Source organism: Orcinus orca, chromosome 3 (assembly GCF_937001465.1).
Source record: "Orcinus orca chromosome 3, mOrcOrc1.1, whole genome shotgun sequence".
Classification (NCBI taxonomy): domain Eukaryota; kingdom Metazoa; phylum Chordata; class Mammalia; order Artiodactyla; family Delphinidae; genus Orcinus; species Orcinus orca.
Genome location: NC_064561.1, coordinates 144,315,581 through 144,337,985, shown reverse-complemented (window position 1 = coordinate 144,337,985; position 22,405 = coordinate 144,315,581). Strand labels below are relative to the sequence as shown.

Sequence of the window (22,405 nt, the reverse complement as noted above, 5' to 3'; positions counted from 1 at the left end):
TACCCCAGCTTTCTTTTCATTTTTGTTTACATAGAATACCTTTTCCATCTCCTTTTACGTCCTTTAACACTTATTATAAAGCCTGTTTGGCGGTGCTGAAACCTTTAGCTTTCCTTGTCTGTCTTTGTCTCTCTTTCATATCTGAATGGCAGCTTTGCTGGGTAGAGTATTCTTGGTTGTAGGTTTTTTCCTTTCATCATTTTGAATGTGTCGTGCTACTCCCTTCTAGCCTGCAAAGTTTGTGCTGAAAAGTCAGCTCATAGTCTTATGGGAATTCTGTTATACTTACCTAGTTGCTTTTGTCTTGCTGCTTTTAAAATTCTCTGTTTTTAGTTTTTGCCATTTAATTATAATGTGTCTTGGTGTGGATCTTTTTGGGTTCATCTTGTTTAGAACTTTTTGTGCTTCCTGGACCTGTATGTCTCTTCCCTTCCCCAGTTTAGAGAAATTTTTAGTTTTTATTTTTTCAAATAAATTCTCAGCCCCTTTCTCTCTTCCTGTTCTGGGACCTCTATACTGTGAGTGTTAGTATGCTTGATATTGAGGTCTCTTAAACTATCTTGGTTTTTTTTGTTTTTTTTTGGCGGTACGCGGGCCTCTCACTGCTGTGGCCTCTCCCGTTGCGGAACACAGTCTCCGGATGCGCAGGCTCAGCGGCCATGGCTCACGGGCCCAGCCACTCCACGGCATGTGGGATCTTCCCGGACCGGGGCACGAACCCGTGTCCCCTGCATTGGCAGGCGGACTCCCAACCACTGCGCCACCAGGGAAGCCCCTACCTCGTTTTTTAAAAATTCTTTTTTCTGGTCAGCTTGGGTTAATTCTACTTCTCTTCCAGGTCCATGCTCTGTTCTTCTGTATCATTGTTGATTCCTTCTAGTTTATTTTTAATTTCAGTTATTGTATTCTTTGGCTCTGTTTGGTTTTCCTTTATATTTTCTATGTTTTTGTTAAATTTCTCACTTCATTCATTCTTCTCAGAAGTTTGTTGAGATCTTCATGATCATTACCTTGAACTCTTTATCAGGTAGATTGCTGATCTCTACCTCACTTAGTTGTTCTTCTGGGGTTTTGTTCTTGTTCCTTCGTTTGGAACATATTCCTCTTTCTCCTCATTTTGCCTAAATTTCTGTGTCTATTTCTATGTGTTAGATAGGTTGATTACATTTCCTGAGCTTGGAGAACTATGCGTATAGGTTACATCCTATGGGGCCCAGCAGCACACTCCACTCTGGTCACCAGACCTATAAGCTCTAACGCTGCCCCCTGTGTGGACTGCATGGGCCCTTCTGTTGTGGGACCAACTACTGGGGGTGCACTGGTAAGCAGGGCTAGCTCTCAACCTGGTTGGCTGTGAGGCCCTGCCTTTTGTGGTGGCTGCTGGCCTGCTTGTGGGCCGGGTCGGGTCCTGGTACAGCTGGCTGTACCACTAACTGGGGGCTTCCATGGTTGGTGCCAGCCTGCTGGTGGACAGGGCCAGGGACTAGGGTGGCTGGCTGTGAGGCCCAAGGCGACTTCAAGCTGGTACTGGCCCACTTGTGGGCCAGTAAGCCCCCAGCACTAATCAGCTAGTGGGAGGACTCCAAAATGTTACTTGACAACACCAGTGTCCTCATGGTAGGATGAGCTCCCCAAAATGGCTGCTGCCAGCCTCTGTGTCCCCAGGGGGAGTCTCAGTTGCCTAGCCTCTCTGGGAGGCTTTCCAAAATCAATAAGTAGGTCTGACCCAGGCTCCATTCAAATTACTGCCTCAGCAGTGGGACTTGGATGGTGTGAGATTTTATATGCGCCACTTAAGAGCAGAATCTCTGTTTCCTAGAGCCCTCTGGCTCTCTTGTATTCAAGCCCTCTTGGCCTTCACAGCCAGCTGTTCTCCTCTTCCTGGTGCAGGACCTTTGGGCTAATATATCTCATTTAATCTTCTCAGTATTTCTATGAGGTTATACCTCGGTTGACTAAAGGTAGACAATTACAAATTCTTAGGATAGGAATGATCTGCTGTCCAGTCAGGTTAGGTAGTAGGGTTCACTATGAAGAGATAGTTCACAGGCCTTATGATGAGAATCTTGGTTCACTAAAGATAAACAATAGCAGTAGTCTGATGGCAAGACTGGTCAAGTCAGGCAACAGTGGGAGATCCTAGGTGCAAATAGAGCTTTAGACCTTGAGTGTTGTTCTAAAAGTCTAGGCTACTGACCTTGCTAGATTTTAAACCTTGTTCAGTGGTGCACACGCAGTTTTTGTAGACAGTCATAAATTTCAAGTACCACCATTTCATCAAGGAAAAAAATTTCAGTCTTGATTTATGCCAATCAAAAAATTCCTTTGTGGGGCTTCCCTGGTGGCGAAGTGGTTGAGAGTCCGCCTGCTGACGCAGGGGACACGGGTTCGTGCCCCGGTCCGGGAAGATCCCACATGCCACGGAGCAGCTGGGCCCGTGAGCCATGGCCGCTGAGCCTGCGCGTCCGGAGCCTGTGCTCCGCAACGGGAGAGGCCACAACAGTGAGAGGCCTGCGGTACACAGGGCAACAAAAAAAAAAAAAAAAAAAAAATTCCTTTGTTATAAATTTTGATAATCAGTTTTGAAATTCGTGTCTGTAAGTAGCCACTTCTGGAGTGTATAACTAACCATTCCTAGGGTGTAGATTAAAATTAAGTTGTATACATTAGATGGTATTATTAATACTGAAGTTTTTGTTTGTTTGTTTTTGGCTGTGCCACACGGCTTACAGGATTTTAGTTCCCCAACCAGGAACTGAACCTGGGCCCTTGGCAATGAGAGTACAGGGTCCTAACCACTGGACCGCCAGGGAATTGCCAAGATTTTTTTTTCTTACTTCAACAGCTAGACTTAGCTAAAACATTTATTGATCCTTGGCCAAGTGCCAAGCACTTACTAAGGCTTTATATATGTTGTCTCATTTAATCCTCACAGTAACCATATGCATTGAGTAAAAATATGGTCAACACTACTTTCTAATGTAATATTTTGAATTGATAATACAGTCACAGAGTTCCGTGTTTATAAAATAAATAGCATGTAAGGGTCTTCCTCTCATCTCCGTTCCCCATTTACCACTGCTCTCCCCACCCCCACCCCCAAGAAATCATTGTTATGAGTTTCTTATGCTTGGAATTTGTCTATGCATATTTAAGCAAATACATTCTTATTTCTTTTCGATTTTTCCATAGATGAAGCATGCTAATTGTAATATTATAATATTTTCCATTTTGTTTTCAATTTTACAACTTTTTATAAAAATCTTCACACATGCAATAGAGTATAATGAATCCATAAACCCACCACATAAATTTAACATTGTAAATATTTTGCTGTTTTTTGCTCATTTTGCATTTATGTATTATATGTATATAGAAAAGAAAAATACATGTATGATTATATATGCATATATATGTATATGAGCAAAATGCACATACACATATAGTCTTTATTATCTAATCTATTTGAAAGTAAATTATAAATATCGTGGTACTCCATTGTTAAATACTTCCATTTTTAAAAGTAAACTACTACCAGCCAATGAAGGATTTTAAGCAAAGGAGTGGCATGATAGGATGTAATTCACTGATGATGTGGAAGACGCCTTTAAGGAAGATAAGACTAGAGTCAGGGAGGCCAGTTAAGTGTTGGATGTATTAGTCCAGCTGAGAGGGAATAAGGACAGAAATAGAGTAATGGATTTTGTAGTATTTTGTGGTTAATTAGACAGAAAAAGAAGTTAGCTGTTTACATTTCTTAGGGAAAATCTGAGAAATATGTGTTTGTTAATCCTTTGTAGGGTTCCTTTTCCTCTCTTGCCACTAAATGAACTGGTTTTATTTGTTATTGGAGGGAAAGGAAAGAAGATTTATTTCTTTCTACACCAGGCCCTCCATGTCAATTATTTAACATGTTATTTAATTCTGACAGTCATCCTGTGAGGTATTATTATCCTTATTTTTGCAGATGAGGAAATTGAAGTGCAGAGTTGTGAAGTAATTTGTTCAGGATTGTTTTGCTCTTAAGTGGCAGATACGGAATTTTAACATGGCTCTGACCAACTCTGAAGTCACTATGTGACCATTTTTCACTTAAAAAAATGAAACGAATATGAATGTTAGTGATTTTTTTCTTCTCAATGTATTTGTAATTATTCTTAATCATGTAATCGGCAGCCTTTAAGAAATAGTGTGCCTAAGTGTACCAGATTTCCTGATGGACATACACTCCATCTTTGTGAAGAGTAAGCAATACCTACCAACTAGCTTTCTCTTTGGTGTAACATTGCTAGATAATGAATGCTGTGCTGTTCAACTATCATGTGTTACAATTTCTACATACGATTCAAACCAATCCCTGATCGTTTTATAGTGGTTAAAAGTTTTAAAGTAAAGATTCTTAAATTGAAGCAAATAAGCAACAAGTTCGAATAGTTCAAAGTGAAGATAAAAGAATATAAAATACATAGCCTTTTTAAAAAAAAGTTAGATGGGCTGTCTATGATGAAGCAGTAGCATTGAAGGTGGTGTGAAGCAAATCATATAACGACTTTTTGACCCCTTCTGAGCTTTGGAGGCACAAGTAAATAAATCATGTTGACCTTAAAGACCAAAAATGGGGGCTTCCCTGGTGGCGCAGTGGTTGAGAGTCCGCCTGCTGGTGCATGGGACACGGGTTCGTGCCCCAGTCTGGGAGGATCCCACATGCCGTGGAGCCTGCGTGTCTGGAGCCTGTGCTCCGCAACGGGAGAGGCCACAACAGTGAGAGGCCCGCGTACCGCAAAAAACAAAAAACTACATTTTTGGTCCTTTTTTTTTTTTTTTTTTGTGGTATGCAGGCCTCTTACTGTTGTGGCCTCTCCCGTTGCGGAGCACAGGCTCCTGATGCTCAGGCTCAGTGGCCATGGCTCACGGGCCTAGCCGCTCCGTGGCATGTGGGCTCCGTGGCATGTGGGTTTAACAGCTTCAATTTAGTCTTCTAAAAATTTGTAGAGATATGAGTGATTGATACATAGAGAGTACTTCTACATACATACATGGAGAGACTTTCTCTAGGCAAAACTATAAATCTTTGGCTTTGACAAACTTTTGTTTGTATGTTTCTCTTTATTGGTAGTGTAAACCAGGGTTCAGCAGTTTCTTCACAAGGCATAGTCTTTTTTTTATTAATTGTAAAATATACATAACACAAAATTTACCATTTGCACCATTTTAAAGTGTAGTTTAGTGACATTAAGTACATTCATACTATTGTGAAACCGTCACCACCATATAGCCCTGGAACTTTTTGTCATCTTCCAAAACTGAAACTCTGTACTGGTTAAACGATAACTCGCCATTATCCTGTGTCACTAGCCCCTGGCACCCACCATTCTACTTTCTGTCTAAGAATTTGACTACTTTCGGTACTTCATATGAATAGAAATCATGCACTGTTTGTCCTTCTCTGACTGGCTTATTTCACTTAACATTTCTTCAAGTTTCATCCCTGTTGTAGCATATGTCAGAGTTTTCTTGCTTTTCAAGGCTGAATAAAATTTCATTGTACATATATACCACATTGTTTTTAATCCATTTATCCACCAGTGGACACTTGATTTTTTTCACTTTTTGGCTACCGTCAATAATGCTGCTATTAACATTTGGTGAACAAAAACCTCGTTGAGTCCCTGCTTTCAATTATTTTTGTTAAATAGCCAAAGTAGAATTGCCTGATGATATGGTAATTCTATTTTTAATTTTTTGAGGAATTGTCATACTGTTTTCCATAACACCTCCACCATTTTACATTCTAACTGGTTTCAATTTCTCCATATCCTTGCCAATACTTGCTCCTTTCTTCCTCTCTCCCTCCCTTGCTCCTTTTGCCATCCTAATGAGTAAGATGTAGTATCTCTTGGTTTTAATTTACATTTCCTTCATAATTAGCGATATTGAAGATCTTTTCATGTGCTTATTGGTCATTTGTATACCTCCTTTGGAGAGATGTCTATTTAAGTCCTTTGTTCATTTTTGAATTGAGTTGGTTGTTGTTTTGTTGTTGAGTTTAACTAGTTCTCTATATATTTTGCATATACCTCGTCACATAAGTGGTTTGCAAATATTTTCTCCAGACCATTTCTTTTCCTTACTAAATTACATTCCATTGTATGGTTCTACCACAGTTCACCAGTTTACTTATTGAAGATGACATCTTGGTGGTTTCCAGTTTTGGGCAATTATGAATAAAGCTCTGATAAACATTCCTGTGCAGATTTTGTGTGGACATATGATTTCAGTTCAGTTGGGTAAACCCTAGTAACACAGTTGCTGGATTGTATGTTGAGACTGTTTAGCTTGGTACGAAGCTGCCAAACTGTCTTCTAAAGTGGCTCTACATACCATTTTGCATTCCTACCAGCGTGAATGAGATGTCTTCTTGCTCCACATGCTTATCAGTATTTGGTGTCAGTTTTTTGGATTTTAGTTATTCTAATTACTATGTAGTGACATCTCATTTTTGTCTTCATTTTCAATTCCCTGATGACATATGATGTTGAGGCACTTTCATATGCTTTTTTGCCATCTATATATCTTCTTTGGTGAGGTGTCTATTCAGGTCTTTTGCTCCCTTTTGATTGGGTTTTCTTATTGTTGGAATTTTAAGAGTTCTTTATATATTGTAAATAAAAGTTATTTATCAGATATGTGTTTTGCAAATGTTTTCTCCCACTCTGTGCTTGTCTTTTCTTTCCTTAAAGTGTTTTTCACGGCTTCCCTGGTAGTGCAGTGGTTAAGAATCTGCCTGCCAATGCAGGGGATACAGGTTCAAGCCCTGGTTCGGGAAGATCCCACATGCCGTGGAGCAACTAAGCCGGTGCGCCACAACTACTGAGCCTGTGCTCTAGAGCCAGTGAGCCACAACTACTGAGCCCACCTGCTGCAACTACTGAAGCCCGCCTGCCTAGAGCCCGTGCTCTGCAACAAGAGAAGCCACCGCAATGAGAAGCCCGCGCACCGCAACAAAGAGTGGCCCCCACTTACTGCAACTAGAGAAAGCCCACATGTAGCAACGAAGACTTAATGCAGCCAAAAATAAATAAATAAGTAAATTTATTATTTTATTTTATTTTATTTTATTTTTTTTACGGTACACGGATCTCTCACTTTTGTGGCCTCTCCTGTTGCGGAGCACAGGCTCCGGATGCGCAGGCTCAGCAGCCATGGCTCACGGGCCCAGCCGCTCCGCGGCATGTGGGATATTCCCGGACTGGGGCACAAACCCCTGTGCCCTGCATCGGCAGGCGGACTCTCAACCACTGTGCCACCAGGGAAGCCTGATCAGTGATCTTTGATTTACTATTGCAAAAAGATTATGATTTGCTGAAGGCTCAGATGATGGTTGCATTTTTTAGCAATAAAGTTATTTTAAAATAAAGGTATGTACTTTTTTAAAAAAAGATACAATGCTATTGCACACTTAATAGATCACAGTGTAGTATAAATATAACTGTTATATGCTCTGGGAAACCAAAACATTTGTGACTTGCTTTATTGCTATATTTGCTTTATTGCAGTAGTCTGGAACTGAACCTGTAATATCTCCGAGATATGCCTGTAGTTGTTTTTCAAAATTTTCTTGGTTATTTTTGTGAATTTTTCCTTCCTGATAAGGATCATCTAATTTTATAAAAATTCTGCTACGTTGTTTATTATTATTATATTTAATTTGTAGATTAAAAACTGACATCTTTATGGTAAATTAGCTTCCAATTATTTATAAGACATGACAAAGTACAGCAACTCAATTCCTTCCTTTAAGGCGTTCCAAACCAGTAAAGTTATTCTTTAATGGCCAGTGTAGCTCAATGATTTGACCTTCCTAAATATGAACTTTTCACATATATTTGTTGTGTTTTGTAATATAATTATCATCACCATGACACCTATATCTCTTATTCTCTTTGTTTTAAGCTCATGTATATTTATTTTGATATCCTGTTGGTATAAACTTGGGTATATTTCTTTCTCCTTTACATTTTCCATCATGCCCTCCAGTTTCTTTGTTACCACCCTGTGAAACCTTGCCCACATTCTCCTCCTTATTACTCTTCAGTTCCATTCCAAAGTCTGGTATGTGAGCATAATTACTCTTATCCCTCTTGCACAAATCTCCTTAGTCTGTTGGATGACTCTCAAAGGATTACTTTAAGGTTTTGGCTTGAGCTGTGTCCAGAGGCACAACAGCTATAAGATCCTGCTACAAGTTCTACCTGGCTCAGAAGAAAGGGAAAATATCTATGAGCAGGATATTATAATTTTTACTGACTTGACCAGTTGAACATTTTAAGATAATATTAAGTACTTATGTAAAGATTAAAAATTATTGCAATAAATCTGATTTAGAATTAAATAACTAATTTGTGAATAGATTATAAACTGTCATCACTGTTATTTCCACTGCATTAACCAAATTTATAGGATCTTTGCCTTTCCTTTTACTCGACATATTTTCCCAGAATATTAAGATGGTCTCCTGACCTGCCATCTTTTTCCTTTTTAAAAAATTATTTATTTATTTATTTAGGCTGCATTGGGTCTTCATTGCTGCACACAGGCTTTCTCTAGTTGCGGCAGGTGGGGGCTACTCTTCGTTGCGGTGCGAGGGCTTCTCATTACAGTAGCTTCTCTCGTGGAGCACGGGCTCTAGGTGCATGGGCTTCAGTAGTTGTGGCACGTGGGCTCAGTAGTTGTGGCGCATGGCCTTAGCTGCTCCATGGCATGTGGGATCTTCCTGGACTAGGGCTCGAACTCGTGTCCCCTGCATTGGCAGGTGGATTCTTAACTGCTGTGCCACCAGGGAAGCCCTTGACCTCCCATTTTTATTTTTTCTGTTAACAATTCATTCTTTCTTGCTTCCATCTAGTGAGTACAGTATGATGAAGACAGTTTAAATTTTCTCTATAGATTCAAGATTTTGAAGAGCTTTAAGATCATCAACTTGAAGGTGACTGACCCAAATATCAACATATTTTAAGCCTGAGATAGTTATTGTGGCACAAAGTATATGGATATATTATTACCTTATTATTTCTGCTAGAACTTTTAGTAATATTTCCTTATGTTTTAGTATGGAACTGAACACTTTCTGATTTAATGTGAATTTGGGTTAATTCAGTTTGCGGTAAATTGACAACAAGCATAATTGGTTTTAGTCAAAAGGCTGAGGATTCATTGATTCATTAATAATTTTTATAGGATTAGGAATTTTACTTTGTCTATAAGTCCAGCAGATCATTTCTGGTCCGTAGAAGTTACTGGTTTAATTTTAATGTTTTTAAAACCATATTCAGTTATTTGTAAGGATGTTTTTGTTTATCTATAGTTGAACACAAAGTACCCCAATATTCATTTGCTTGAAACAGCAACAGTCATTTGTTTTACTCAGAAATCTGAAATTTGGGCAGGGCTTGGCAGGGAAGCTTATCTCTGCTGCAGGTGGTGTCTGCTGGGATGGCTCAACTTGGGCTAGAGGATCATGTCTAATAGCTCGCCCACTTGGCTAGCAAAGTGGTATTGGCTGTTGATTCCTCTTCACATGGGTTTCTGTGGGGCAGGCTGGACTTCCTCACAACATGGTGGCTGGGTTCCAAGAGAGAATATCCCAAGAAACAATGTTCTAAGAGACAAGAAGTGGAAACTGTTAGCTTTTTAAGGTCTGAGCCTGGAAATATGCATAGCCTCACTTCCATATTATATTGATCAAGGTGTCACAGGACTAGATTCTAGGAATAGGGAACATAGACCTCCAGCCCCTCATGGGAAGGAGGAGTGTCAAAGGAATTTGGAGCCATGTTTTCAAACTGCTACAATAATATGGGAGTTTTACTATTCTTAGTTGATAAAGTTAATTTGCTTCAGGAGGAGAATAGTGTTAGTACTTGGAGTCAGCAATATGATTCTTATTCAGATACTATTTTTACTGCAAATGATTTCTTTTTATCTTTTCACCATTAAGACTTTTTGAAGAGTATATTTTGAAGTATTAAAAAAGTATTTGTAAGACGTCTATGTAGAAAACCACAAAACTTTGATGAAAAAAAACAAAGAAGATCCTAATAAATATACATGGATAGGAAGATTCAATATTGTTAAAATGTCATTTCCTCCCAACTTGATGTATAGATTCAGCACAGTTCCAATCAAAACCCCAGCAAGCTACTTTGTGGATGTCAAGAAACTGATTATATACTGGAAGGCAAAAGACTCAAAATATTCAATATAATAGTGAAGAAGAATAACAAAGAGGACTGACACTAACTGACTTCAAGATTTAGTATACAGCTGCAATAATCAACACAGTGATCAGCAAATAAATCAATGGGTAGAATTGATAGTCCAGAAATAGACTAGTCAAAGATAGGTAACTGATCTTGGAGGAAGGAGCAAAGGCAATCCAGTGGAGAAAAGATAATCTTTTTAATAAGTGGAACTGGAACATAACCACATGCCAAAAAAAAAAAGAATCTACACATTGACCTTACACCTTTCACGAAAATTAACTCAAAATGGATCATGGATCTAAATGTAAGAAGCAAAACTATCAAACTTCTAGAACGTAATATAAGAGAAAATCTAGGTACCTTGGTTTGGGGCTGAGTTTTTAGATACAACATCAAAAACACCATCCATGAAAGAAAAATATAGATGAGTTGGACTTCATTAAAATTAAAAGCTTCTGCTCTTTGAAAGACACTTTAAGAGAAAGAAAAGCACAGAGTTGGAGACAATATTTGCAAAACACATCTGATAAATAATTTTTATCTACAATATACAAAGAATTCAAAATTCAACAATAAGGAAAAAAAATTCAATTTAAAAATAGGCAAAAGATCTGAACAGATACCTCACCAAAGAAGATATGTAAATGGAAAATAAGCATATGAAAAGGTGCCTCAACATCATATGTCATTAGGGAATTGAAAATTAAAACAACAATGAGATGCCACTACACACCTATTAAAATAGGTAAAATCCAAGAAACTGACAACACCAAACACTTGTGAGAATGAAGAGAACAGGAAGACTCATTTATTGCTGGTGGGAATGCAAAATGGAACACCCACTTTGGGAGACAGTGTGGCAGTTTTTTACAAAGCTAAGCATAGTCTTAACATATAAGCCATGAGTTGTGTTCCTAGGTATTTACCCAAAGAGTTGCAAACTTATGTCCTCACAAAAACTGCACGTGAATATCTTTAGCAGAAACAACCCAAATGTTCATCATGAAATTAATGGATAAACAAATGTGTATATGCTTTTGAAAGTTGTAACTCCTTAGATTTTTAAAGAAAATCAGATTATGAGTTGAGTAGTTATTCCATAGCATTTTCATAGGGAATTATTAAACTAGAACTATAATCAGTTCCACTTATTAGAATCACATAGACTCTTCAGTAGAAAAAGAAGAGAGGAACAAGTCCTCATTTTACACATTTACAAAAATGAAATCGAGATGCAGAGACGTTAAGTGATTTGCTCATAGACACAACAGTAAGTAGTAAAATTCAGAGTTAGAAATAAGATCTCTTAATATCCATTTCCAGGATACCTCATTGTCTTACAGGAAACTTATACAAAAAAACTAAATAGAATAAATTGTTTGTATACTCTAATAATAATTGATTAGTAACAGTCACAGCCCTTTGGGCTCAGAATTAAGATTGACACTTAAGAAACTTGGAAATGTGAACAGACCAGTTAAAACAAATGGGTAGATAGCAAGGCAAGTTCATGAAGCAAACAAAATTTTTAAGTTTCTCAAAAATGGGTACTAGGGACTTCCCTGGTGGTCCAGTGGTAAAGAATCCACCTTCCAATGCAGGGGACATGGGTTTGATCCCTGGTCTGGGAATTAAGATCCCACATGCCACAGGGCAACTAAGCTCGTGCGCCACAGCTACTGAGCTCGTGCGCCTCAATGAGAGAGCCCACGTGCTGCAAACTACAGAGCCCATGTGCCCTGGAGCCTGCACACTGCAACTAGAGAAGAGAAAACCCGTACACCACAACTAGAGAGAAGCCTGTGTGCCATAACGAAGAGCCTGTGTGTGGAGACAAAAGATCCCGCACGCTCAATGAAGATCCTGTGTGCTCCAACTAAGACCCAATGCAGCCAAAAAAAAAAGGGGAACTAAATAGCAAGATAAAATTACCATTTATTTACTAATCATTACATATTAGTCATTTCTGTATGTACACTTAACTTCCTAGTATTATGATACATGGCCCAATAAAATATGATTATTAATATTTGACTGTTGGCTGTTGCTAATAATGCTGCTATGAATATTACACATATCTGTTTGAGTCCTTCCTTTCAGTTATTTTGGGTATATACCCATAAGTGGAATTGCTGGATCACATGTTAATTCTGTTTAGTTTTTTTAGGAATTGCCATACTGTTTTCCACAGCAACTGCATTTTACATTCCCACCAGCAATGCAGAAGGGTTCCAATTTCTCCATATTCCACCAATGCTTATTTTTTCCTAACCATCCTAATGGGTATGAAGTGATATCTCATTGTAGGTTTGACTTGCATTTCCCTAGTGATTAGTAATGTTGAGCATCTTTTCATGTGCTTATTGGTTATTTGTAGATCTTTAGATAAATGTGGCTTCAAATTCTTTTTCCATTTGTACTTGGGTTGTTTGTTTTTTTCTTGTTTGACTTCCTCCTTTGAAACTCATTATTCCTGTGTACCAATTTGTAGGAGCTCTTTTACTTTTTTTTTTTTTAGCCCTGTTGCGCAGCTTGTGGGATAAAACCTGGGACCCCAGCCGTGAAAGCACTGAATCCTAACCACTGGACCGCCAGAGAATTCCCTACCTATTTTGGATATTGATCCTTTACTGTTTTGTGTTGTAAAGATTTCTTGTTTGTTACCTTATTATTATTATTATTTTTTTGTGTGGTACGTGGGCCTCTCACTATCGTGGCCTCTCCCGTTGCGGAGCATAGGCTCTGGATGCGCAGGCTCAGCGGCCATGGCTCACGGGCCCAGCCGCTCTGTGGCATGTGGGATCTTCCCGGACCGGGGCACGAACACGTGTCCCCTGCATCGGCAGGCGGACTCTCAACCACTGCGCCACCAGGGAAGCCCTACCTGTCTTATTCTTAATTTATAGTATTTTGGTTTAGAAGTTTTTTTGTAGTAGCTTCTGTCATTTTTTACTTTATGCTTTCTAGGTTTTATATTTTGTTTAGTAACGTTTTTATACTCTAATATGACTAAAAATATTTTCTTTACTTCTTCCACTTCACTGTTGTGGTGTTCTTTACAGGCTAATAAAAAGATATTTGCTATATAGTTCATATTTAATCTAAAATTAACTGTAGATTATATTTTGTAGGTATAATTAATTAAATGCTGTGTTTGTAATTGACTCTAGATCTCTGTTGCTACCTTAACTATCTAGAATTGGAGGAAAATTTTTCTCCACATCTGAGGTTTGTTTTTTAAGAATTGCTGTCTCTGTTTCAGGAGTAGCTACTTAGCACATGACTTAATATATATAACCCATATGCACATATATATACGTATACATATATACATTATGTGTTTTTTACTTAGGCAAATTTTTCTGAAATAAATTATATGTGAATATATTGTTTCAAATAATAAGAATTTCTACTTACAATTTCTTTGCATTCTAGCCTATCTTTTTCTTACAAAAAATTTTTATTTTATTTTTAAAAATTATTTATTTATTTATTTATTTTTGGCTGTGTTAGGTCTTCGTTTCTGTGCGTGGGCTTTCTCCAGTTGCGGCGCACGGGCGGTGCGTGAGCCTCTCACTGTTGTGGCCTCTCCCATTGCGGAGCATAGGCTCTGTACGCGCAGGCTCAGTGGCCATGGCTCACAGGCCCAGCAGCCCCGCAGCATGTGGGATCTTCCCAGACCAGGGCTCGAACCCGTGTCCCCTGCATTGGCAGGCAGATTCCCAACCACTGCGCCACCAGGGAAGCCCTATTTTTATTTTTAACTCTTCTGGTAATATTATTTTACTTAACATCTTTTGTCTTTTATTGTGTTGCCTTTTACATACAGGCTGATAAAAATATAAGCATAATTTTTCATCTGTGTATTTGTTTATAATAGTTATCTGTTTACAGAAAATGACATACAGCTTCATTCTTGTGATTAGTTGGAGATCAATCTAAAATTATTAAAATATATCTACCATTAAAGTATATATACTTTAACATTTTAAAAAATTTACTTTGGGTTACAACTAATGTACAATAAGATTTTAACATACAATTTAAAAGAAAATTGTTTAAATCAGTCAAACCTACTGTATAATTTTAAATTACACAGTTCGTGGATTACAGAGTTTTAATCTAATTTCCACTATTTTGATCTAACACTTCTATTCATTAGAGGAATTAGGTAGTTCCATTTTCTTGAAATATAGCTATATTTTCTTTTCCTTTTAAAATATTTATTTATTCGGCTGTGTCGGGTCTTAGTTGTGGCATGAGGGATCTTTCGTTGTGGTGTGTGGTCTCTGTGTGTGGCATGGGGGCTCTAGAGCACGCAGGCTCAGTAGTTGTGGTGCGTGGGCTCTCTAGTTGTGGTGTGTGAAGTCAGTAGTTGTGGCCCACTGGCTCTAGAGCACGTGGGCTTATAGTTGTGGTGTGTGGGCTTAGTTGCCCTGCGGTATGTGGGATCTTAGTTCCCCGACCAGGGATCGAAGCCGCGTCCCCTGCATTGGAAGGCAGATTCTTACCCACTGGACCACAAGGGAAGTCCCTACATTTACTAATACTTCTAATATTTCAAGTTTTCCTGAGTTCCCTTATCATTGCCTCACTTTTTTCTTGCAATATATGGATTTATTTATAAATACTCAAAGTGTTCTTATTGTCATATTATTGCTCTTAGTGATTTCCAGAGTAAATAGATTTTAAAAGGTACTTAATTATACTTCTTTAGTATTATAACAACTAGAACATATATTTTAACTGTTTGTATAAATAATTTAAAATAATATCCATGTAGGTGTATTTTGTGTGGATAGATTTCTGAGCAAGGTATTTATAGTGATAATGGATTGTATTAATTAGGGGAAATAATTGATATTTTTAAAAAATATATGTTCATGAAACAAAGCCTTTTGTATTATGAGTTATCTTTATGTTATTAGTAGGTAGATTTTCTATAAAGCTGTGTACAATGTAGCTGTTGAAAGTTGAACATTTGGCATGAAGTTTTGCATGAATTATTGCTGATTATATTGCATTAAATAAAAGAATTGAATACTCTATTCAGTTGGTTTGGAAACTCAAGTCAATTGTGTATACTAACTTACTTTCTAAAGAGAAATCTACATAGGATGGTTTAATATTTTGGAAAATTCTAAAATGCTAAATTGTCACAATCATCGATGGCTATTGCATTCATTAGTATAAACTACAGTGTGTACATGAAATAAAAAAAATCTGTTAGCTTTTCATAATTTCCTTGGGGTGAGAGTGGGACCATGCTAATACAAAGGAGTTAGATTCTGTGCTGATTTTATTTCTGACTTAATATTTCTATTTCAGCTATTCAGACTTTATTCAATTCTGTGAATGGGTCACAGGATTAAACTAATAACATTGGTTTAAATGATCATGCAAATCATTCCTATTTAAACTTTTGTTTTGAAATTAGAGTGAAGGAACTTTTTGTTAACATTATGTAATTAAATTCTACAACTTTTACTTTAGTCCATTAAGAATATGATGGAGATTTTTCTTTTTCTTTCTGATGCCATCATTTAGGAATCAGCATTCCAGAAGTGTTGATATAGCTTTGCATTTTTCTTCCTTGTAATGATAAACTAGCCAGTGTGCATTCATAGAGAGCAGAACAGTTCTTGTCACTGGCGGCCCTTCTATGACAGAGAGCCTATAGACTGCCATAAAGTACAGCCTGTTGTGAACTGTCAAGTGAGAGTCTGCCAGAAACTCAGCAGACAGAACTAATTGGGGAGAAAAAGGATTTTTGTGCCCTCTTCTATTTCTTTCTATTCTTTTTGTTTTATAAGACAGATACTGTTAAAGTAGCTGGTTTCTGTAAGATTTGTCTGCCTCTCTTTTCTCATTGCATGGATCACTTTTTAACTTAAAGTCTTTCACTGCAGGTCGCTGAGCACTTCCACATGGAGGTTGGCACAGGACCAAACTCGAGACACGCAACTCATAACGGTTGATGAAAAATTGGTAAGAATTCTCTACTCTACACTGCTAGGATTCTGCCTTCAGGGTTATTTTTGTACAACAGATTTTTCAGATGGTGTTCTGGGTTCTTCTAGGAAAAGTGTATATAAATTTTAAGAAGAAATAATCATTACAAAAAGATAATTTGTGTTAAGCATTTTACACAAATATATACAAACATTGAAATTACAAAAGGCTTCCATTTTTGTGGCATTTATAAGTAGAAATCAATATTTTTATTTTTGTAATGAATATATTATTTTTAATTTTCTCAGTTACACTCCTATTTAAGTTGTAAGAACTTACCAGTACTATCTAAAATTAAGTATATTGGGTTTTTCTGGAGCCAATTATTGTAATTGTTACTGTGTATATATATGTGTGTGTACACACACACATCCTATTTCTGCATTATGCATGAGAGATTACAACTAACAATACATGAGTAAGGTTCTTCTGTTAATCAGCAGCAGTTATAGAATTTTTCAGTGAGTGGTGTTACTTTAGATGCAACTTGTTATTTATACCTATATTGTACAATGGCATAAATTTTGTAAAGTTTCTAAGACTTCTAGTAAAAATGTGTAATCATATAAACATGCTTTTCATTTTATATCTGGTTTACAATTATCAGATATACGGGTATGTTTCTTGACTACTCCCTTTCTAATTGTACATTCTTTTGTCACTTAATTTTCAACCTGTAAACATAATTTAAATAATGGGTAACACTTAAGTTTCTGTTTGCACCATTAAAGATATAAATAGATAAATAAATAGATAAGTACAGACAATTTGGAAGGCTGGTTATGCCTAAGACTGCTTGGTTTTGTCTTTAAATTATCTCTTAGATCTGCCTCCTGACCTTGCCATCATCCTAGTCAAGGCTACCATCATTTTTCACCTAGATTGCTGCCCTGTTTCTTAATTGATCTCCCTAGATACTTTAATCTTCCTCTAATTCACTTTCCACAGATAACCAGAATAGTCTTTTTAAAATGCTGGTTGTGTCATCCTTTTGTGTAAAATCCTTTGGTGTTTTTTACTGACCTGAGAGTAAACATTAAAATCCTATCATGGCCTTTGAGGTCTTGTGTGATTTAACTCCTATCTTTCTAAGTTTATCTTGTGCTTCTGTCTTTTACACTCTGTGCTTCAGCCACAGCAAGCCTGGAACTTGCTGTTCTTCTTTCCTGCTTCAGGGCATTCAGATTTCAGTTAATTATGCCCAGCTGCTTTTTACCAATTCCCTAGCTCTTCATCCAGTTACCATCTACCTGTTCATCAAGTGTTAATCAAATGTCACTTGCTGGGAGTTCCTTGATGGTCCAGTGGTTAGGACTCCATGCTTCCACTGCAGAGGGCCCAGGTTCTGTCCCTGGTTGGGGAACTAAGATCTTGCATGCCACGTGGCTCAGCCTAAAACCCCCCAAAAAAACCAAACAAAAAAACCAAATGTCACTTGCTTAGTCAAGTATAAGAGAAATGAGACAGGTGTGTGTGTGAGAGGAGGAGGATTTACACATGCCACATGTTCATTAATTAATGAGGGTACTATTATTTTACCTTTTCCAATGACCATCTCTTTTAAGCCCCAAGAGATTCCTTTCTTGTTCCAGTATTATGAGGTTTACTGTCTATAATAAAGTTTCAAATTTTAGAGAGTTTGTTAGTAGCACTTGTAAGTTCTTTTCTTACTATTCAGTTTGCAAAATGAATAAGTCAGCCAGCAATCTATTGCTCTAAAAAGGTGCTATGAAGCATACCAGAGAGGTATACAGACTGCTTTGAATTTTGTGTTTTTAATGATATCCTCTAAAATCAGTTGCATAGTTTTAATGAATTTTGTTGCCCTTTTTAGATTTTCCCTAGCTTTGTTACGTCTTTCTTGAAGTATAGTAGTCAAAATGTCAGTGTGATATTCCAGTTGAAATCAGTTGAAGTCTTATGTATAATTATTCATAGTTGTTCTTCTTTTTTTTTTTTTTTTGGTACACGGGCCTCTCACTGCTGTGGCCTCTCCCATTGCAGAGCACAGGCTCTGGACGCGCAGGCCCAGCGGCCATGGCCCACGGGCCCAGCTGCTCCGTGGCACGCGGGATCCCCCTGGACTGGGGCACGAACCCGCGTCCCCCACATCGGCAGGCGGACCCTCAACCACTGCGCCACCAGGGAAGCCCTATTCATAGTTCTTGAAGTGATACTTAATATGGATAACTGAAACCCATAGGTAATTTTCAAACCTAAGTTTTTGCCATTCATTTAGTTTTATATTAAAATGAAAGTATTAAGTAATCAGATAGGTAACATAATGCCAGTAGGGGTTTCATGTCTTCTTGTTCCTACACACTGTTGGATGGAGAGTTTAATAAGTAGCATAATGACAAGACCAGGGGCTGAAGGGTACTTCCAGAAATATTGAGCAATTGGAGTTGATTATGCTTGCATTTTGAACAAAAAATGATTCTAAAAATGTATATATCAACATTAATGATAAAAATATTTCAAAATGTGAAGTAAATCCTCATGAGTGTTTTAAAAGGAGATGTGGAAACAGCATTTTAATGTCACTATTATATAAGGTAAACCTATTTGTTAACTTAGTATACCATTTTTATTAATTACTCAACACTACTGTTATAGACTACTGTTATATTTGTATCTGAAATTGGATAGAAGCTTGAATCTTAATTGGAAGGTAAGGAAACTAGCTATTATGATTTCTATTGAACACTGTTATATAATATATTTTTAAAATTATTACAGGTATGCCTATTAAAGCCCAGTGATTAAGCATATGGACTAAACTTAGTTGGGGACCAATTTCAGTGGTTATTCTAGTTCTAGAAAATGGATCTTAAGAATTTAAAACCAAAGGATAACTTTAGATGTTACCTAGTTATATTACTTCATCAGGTTGTTTTTCATCTAAAAAATTGTTTAACATTTTATTCAGGAGAAATCTGATGTGGGAATTCAGTTAGTAATAAACTAGATAAAAGCTGAACTGCTGGAGGGTGAGGGTTGAGAACATGAGGGAAGAAGACCTGTAAGTCTTCCCTAAGACATGCTCCTCTCGGGACTTCATAGAGTGAGAGTTGGAAGGATAATTTAATGTTCTGCCCTTTTTTTTATTGGACTGAACAACTGGTTCTTAAACTTCTGTTTTAAAAATTTCCAGCTGATTCTCATTTCTTTTGAGGCTGTTCTTTATGTTACTGATCAGTCATAATTATTAGAATGGTGTTTCTTATGTAGAAAAAAATAGTCTTTAAAACAAATGAAGGGGCTTCCCTGGTGGCGCAGTGGTTGAGAATCTGCCTGCCAATGCAGGGGACACGGGTTCGAGCCTTGGTCTGGGAAGATCCCACATGCCGTGGAGCAACTGGGCCTGTGAGCCACAACTACTGAGTCTGCGCATCTGGAGCCTGTGCTCCTTAACAAGAGAGGCCGCGATAGTGAGAGGCCCGTGGATCGCAATGAAGAGTGGCCCCTGCTCGCCGCAACTAGAGAAAGCCCTCGCACAGAAACGAAGACCCAACACAGCCAAAAATAAATAAATAAAATTTAAAAAAATATATCAAAAAAAAAAAACAAATGAAGATGGAATAATTGTATATCCAAATGCAAAAAACCAAAAAATAACAAAAAACTTCATTCATACGTTGCACTATACTTAAGAATTAACTCAGAGCCCTAGATGTAAACTCATAGTCTGAGAAAATTGTAAAACTTGTAGAAGAAAATGTAGGAGAAAATCTTTGTAACTTTGGTTTGGATAAATAGTTTTTAGCTATAACACCAAAGCATAATTTATTTTTTAAAAAATTATGAAGTTGGACTTCCTCACAAATAAAATTTTCTTTCAAATTGCTTTGAAAGACATTGTTAAAAGAATGAAAAGACAAGCCATAGATTGGGAGAAAATATTTGACAAACATGTTATCTGATAAAGGAATTGTATCTGAAAATAAATCACTTATAACTAAATAATAAGATATTAACTTAAATGAGCATACACTTTACCCAGAAGATACTCAGATGGGAAATAAACGCATGAAAAGATGCTTAACATCATTAGTGATTATGAAATTGCATATTAAAACTACAATGAGCTCCCACAACACACTTATTTGAATGGCTTAAAAAAACTGACCATACCAAATGCTAGCAAGGATGCAGAGCTACTAGAACTCTCATAGGAATGCAAAATGGTACAACTATTTTGGAAAATAGTGTGGCAGTTTTTTATAAACATATGCTTACCATATAATCCAGTAGTCTCACTTCTGAATATTTACCGAAGTGAAATGAAATCTGTGTTTACACAAAATCCCGCATGTAAATGTTTTTAATAGCTTTATTAATAATTCCAGTAACTGGAAACACTCTGTCAGTGGATTTCTGCACACTGATTAGGAACAAACATGCTTCTTATTAGCATGCTTATTAGCATGCTTTATGCTAATAAGAAGCCAGACTCCAAGGCTACGTACATACTGTGTGATTTCATTCATTTGACATTTTAGAACAGGCAAAACTCTAGGAACAAAAAACTGATGAGTGGTTTTCAGGATTGGATGTGGGAGGAGGAATTAAGTATAATGGGCATTAGAAAATTTTAGGGGGTGATGGAGGACTGTTCTATATCTTGATTGTTGTGTTGATTTTTTGGTCAAAACCGATATTTTTTGTGATGCATTTGTTAGAAAAAAACAGAACTGTACACTATAAAGAGTGGGTTTTACTGTTCATCAGTTTTTTTAAAGGGAAAAGGTTGTTTCTTAATTTGGTGCTAAGCTGTTTCTTTATAAATAATGTCCATTGGTTCAAGATCTGCCCTTGGGCTTCTCTGGTGGCACAGTGGTTAAGAATCTGCCTGCCAATGCGGGGTACACGGATTCGATCCCTGGCCTGGGAAGATCCCACATGCCGCCAAGCAACTAAGTCCGTGCTCCACAACTACTGAGACTGCGCTCTAGAGCCCAAGAGCCACAACTACTGAGCCCGCATGCCACAACTACTGAACCCACGCGCCTAGAGCCTGTGCTCCGCAACGAGAAGCCACTGCAGTGAGAGGCCTGTGCACCACAATGAAGAGTAGCCCCTGCTCACCACAACCAGAGAAAAGCCCACACGCAGCAACAAAGACCCGATGCAGCCAAAAATAAAATAAAAATAAATAAATAAATTTATTTAAAAAAAAAAGATCTGCCCTAATAATACATGGGACATGCCATTTTCTACATGATAGCTTTCTGTATATTTGAAAACAGCTCTTTGGTCCTAAATCAGTGGTTCTCAAAGAGTGGTGGGGGGCTGAGGGAGCAAAACCCTTATAGAAGGTCCACAGAGTCAAACTATTTTCATAATTATTCAAAGACTTTATTTGCCCTTTTCAGTGTGTTGACTTTGACACGTATGTTACAAAAGCAACTGTGGCAAAACTGTTAGCACCTTAGTGTAAATAAAGGCAGTGGCCCTAACTGTGCGACCTGTCATTGTATCCTTCACTTCCCTGCATTTGAGGTTTCTTAAAAAAGAATCTAGTTTCACTTAATGTCTTTGATGAAGCAGTGAAAATTATTAATTTTTAAAAATCTCAATTCTGCATGTACACCTTTTTTATGTTCCATGTAGCAAAACAGAAGTATGCGTAAAACTCTTCGGCATACTGAAGTACAGTTGTATCAAGGAAAAACTTGTATGGTTGAGTTGCCGTTGCAAACTGAACCTAGTCCTTTTCTTCATGGAACACCTTTTAGGTGAAAAAACAATAACAGATGACAGACACATTATGGTTATTCAGTATTCAGTACGTGGCAGACATCTTTTCAGAAATAAACCTGTCACTTACAGGAAGTGTTGCCCATGATAAACTTCAAGCTTTGGAGTGAAAATTAGAATTTTTGTAGAACTTGATTCTGCCACTGATCTGAATGAGCTCGACAACTTCCCAGTACTTAAGGACTGTTCTAATGGGACTGGTAGTGATATTAATGAATGTGACTTTTAAAATACTGTGTAATGAAATATGTTAACATTTGGAAGATCTGCATACTTCTGTGAACCAGTATTTTCCGTAACTAACATATATGATGGTTATAAAATCATGAATGGGTAAAACTTTCTTTTTCTTTTTTTTTTGTTAAAGAAAT

At 37.4% G+C, this 22,405-nt stretch overlaps 1 protein-coding gene across 3 annotated transcripts in view; it reads left to right on the top strand.

Moving 5' to 3' along the window:
- Nucleotides 1–22,405, top strand: part of NDUFS4 (NADH:ubiquinone oxidoreductase subunit S4) — a 119,292-nt gene that overhangs the window by 30,744 nt on the left and 66,143 nt on the right. For all 3 annotated transcript variants that reach the window (XM_033437850.2, XM_049707144.1, XM_004275131.4), the window contains exon 2: nucleotides 16,172–16,250. In XM_033437850.2, the coding sequence (XP_033293741.1) occupies nucleotides 16,172–16,250 (79 nt within the window). The remainder of the gene's footprint in view (nucleotides 1–16,171; nucleotides 16,251–22,405) is intronic.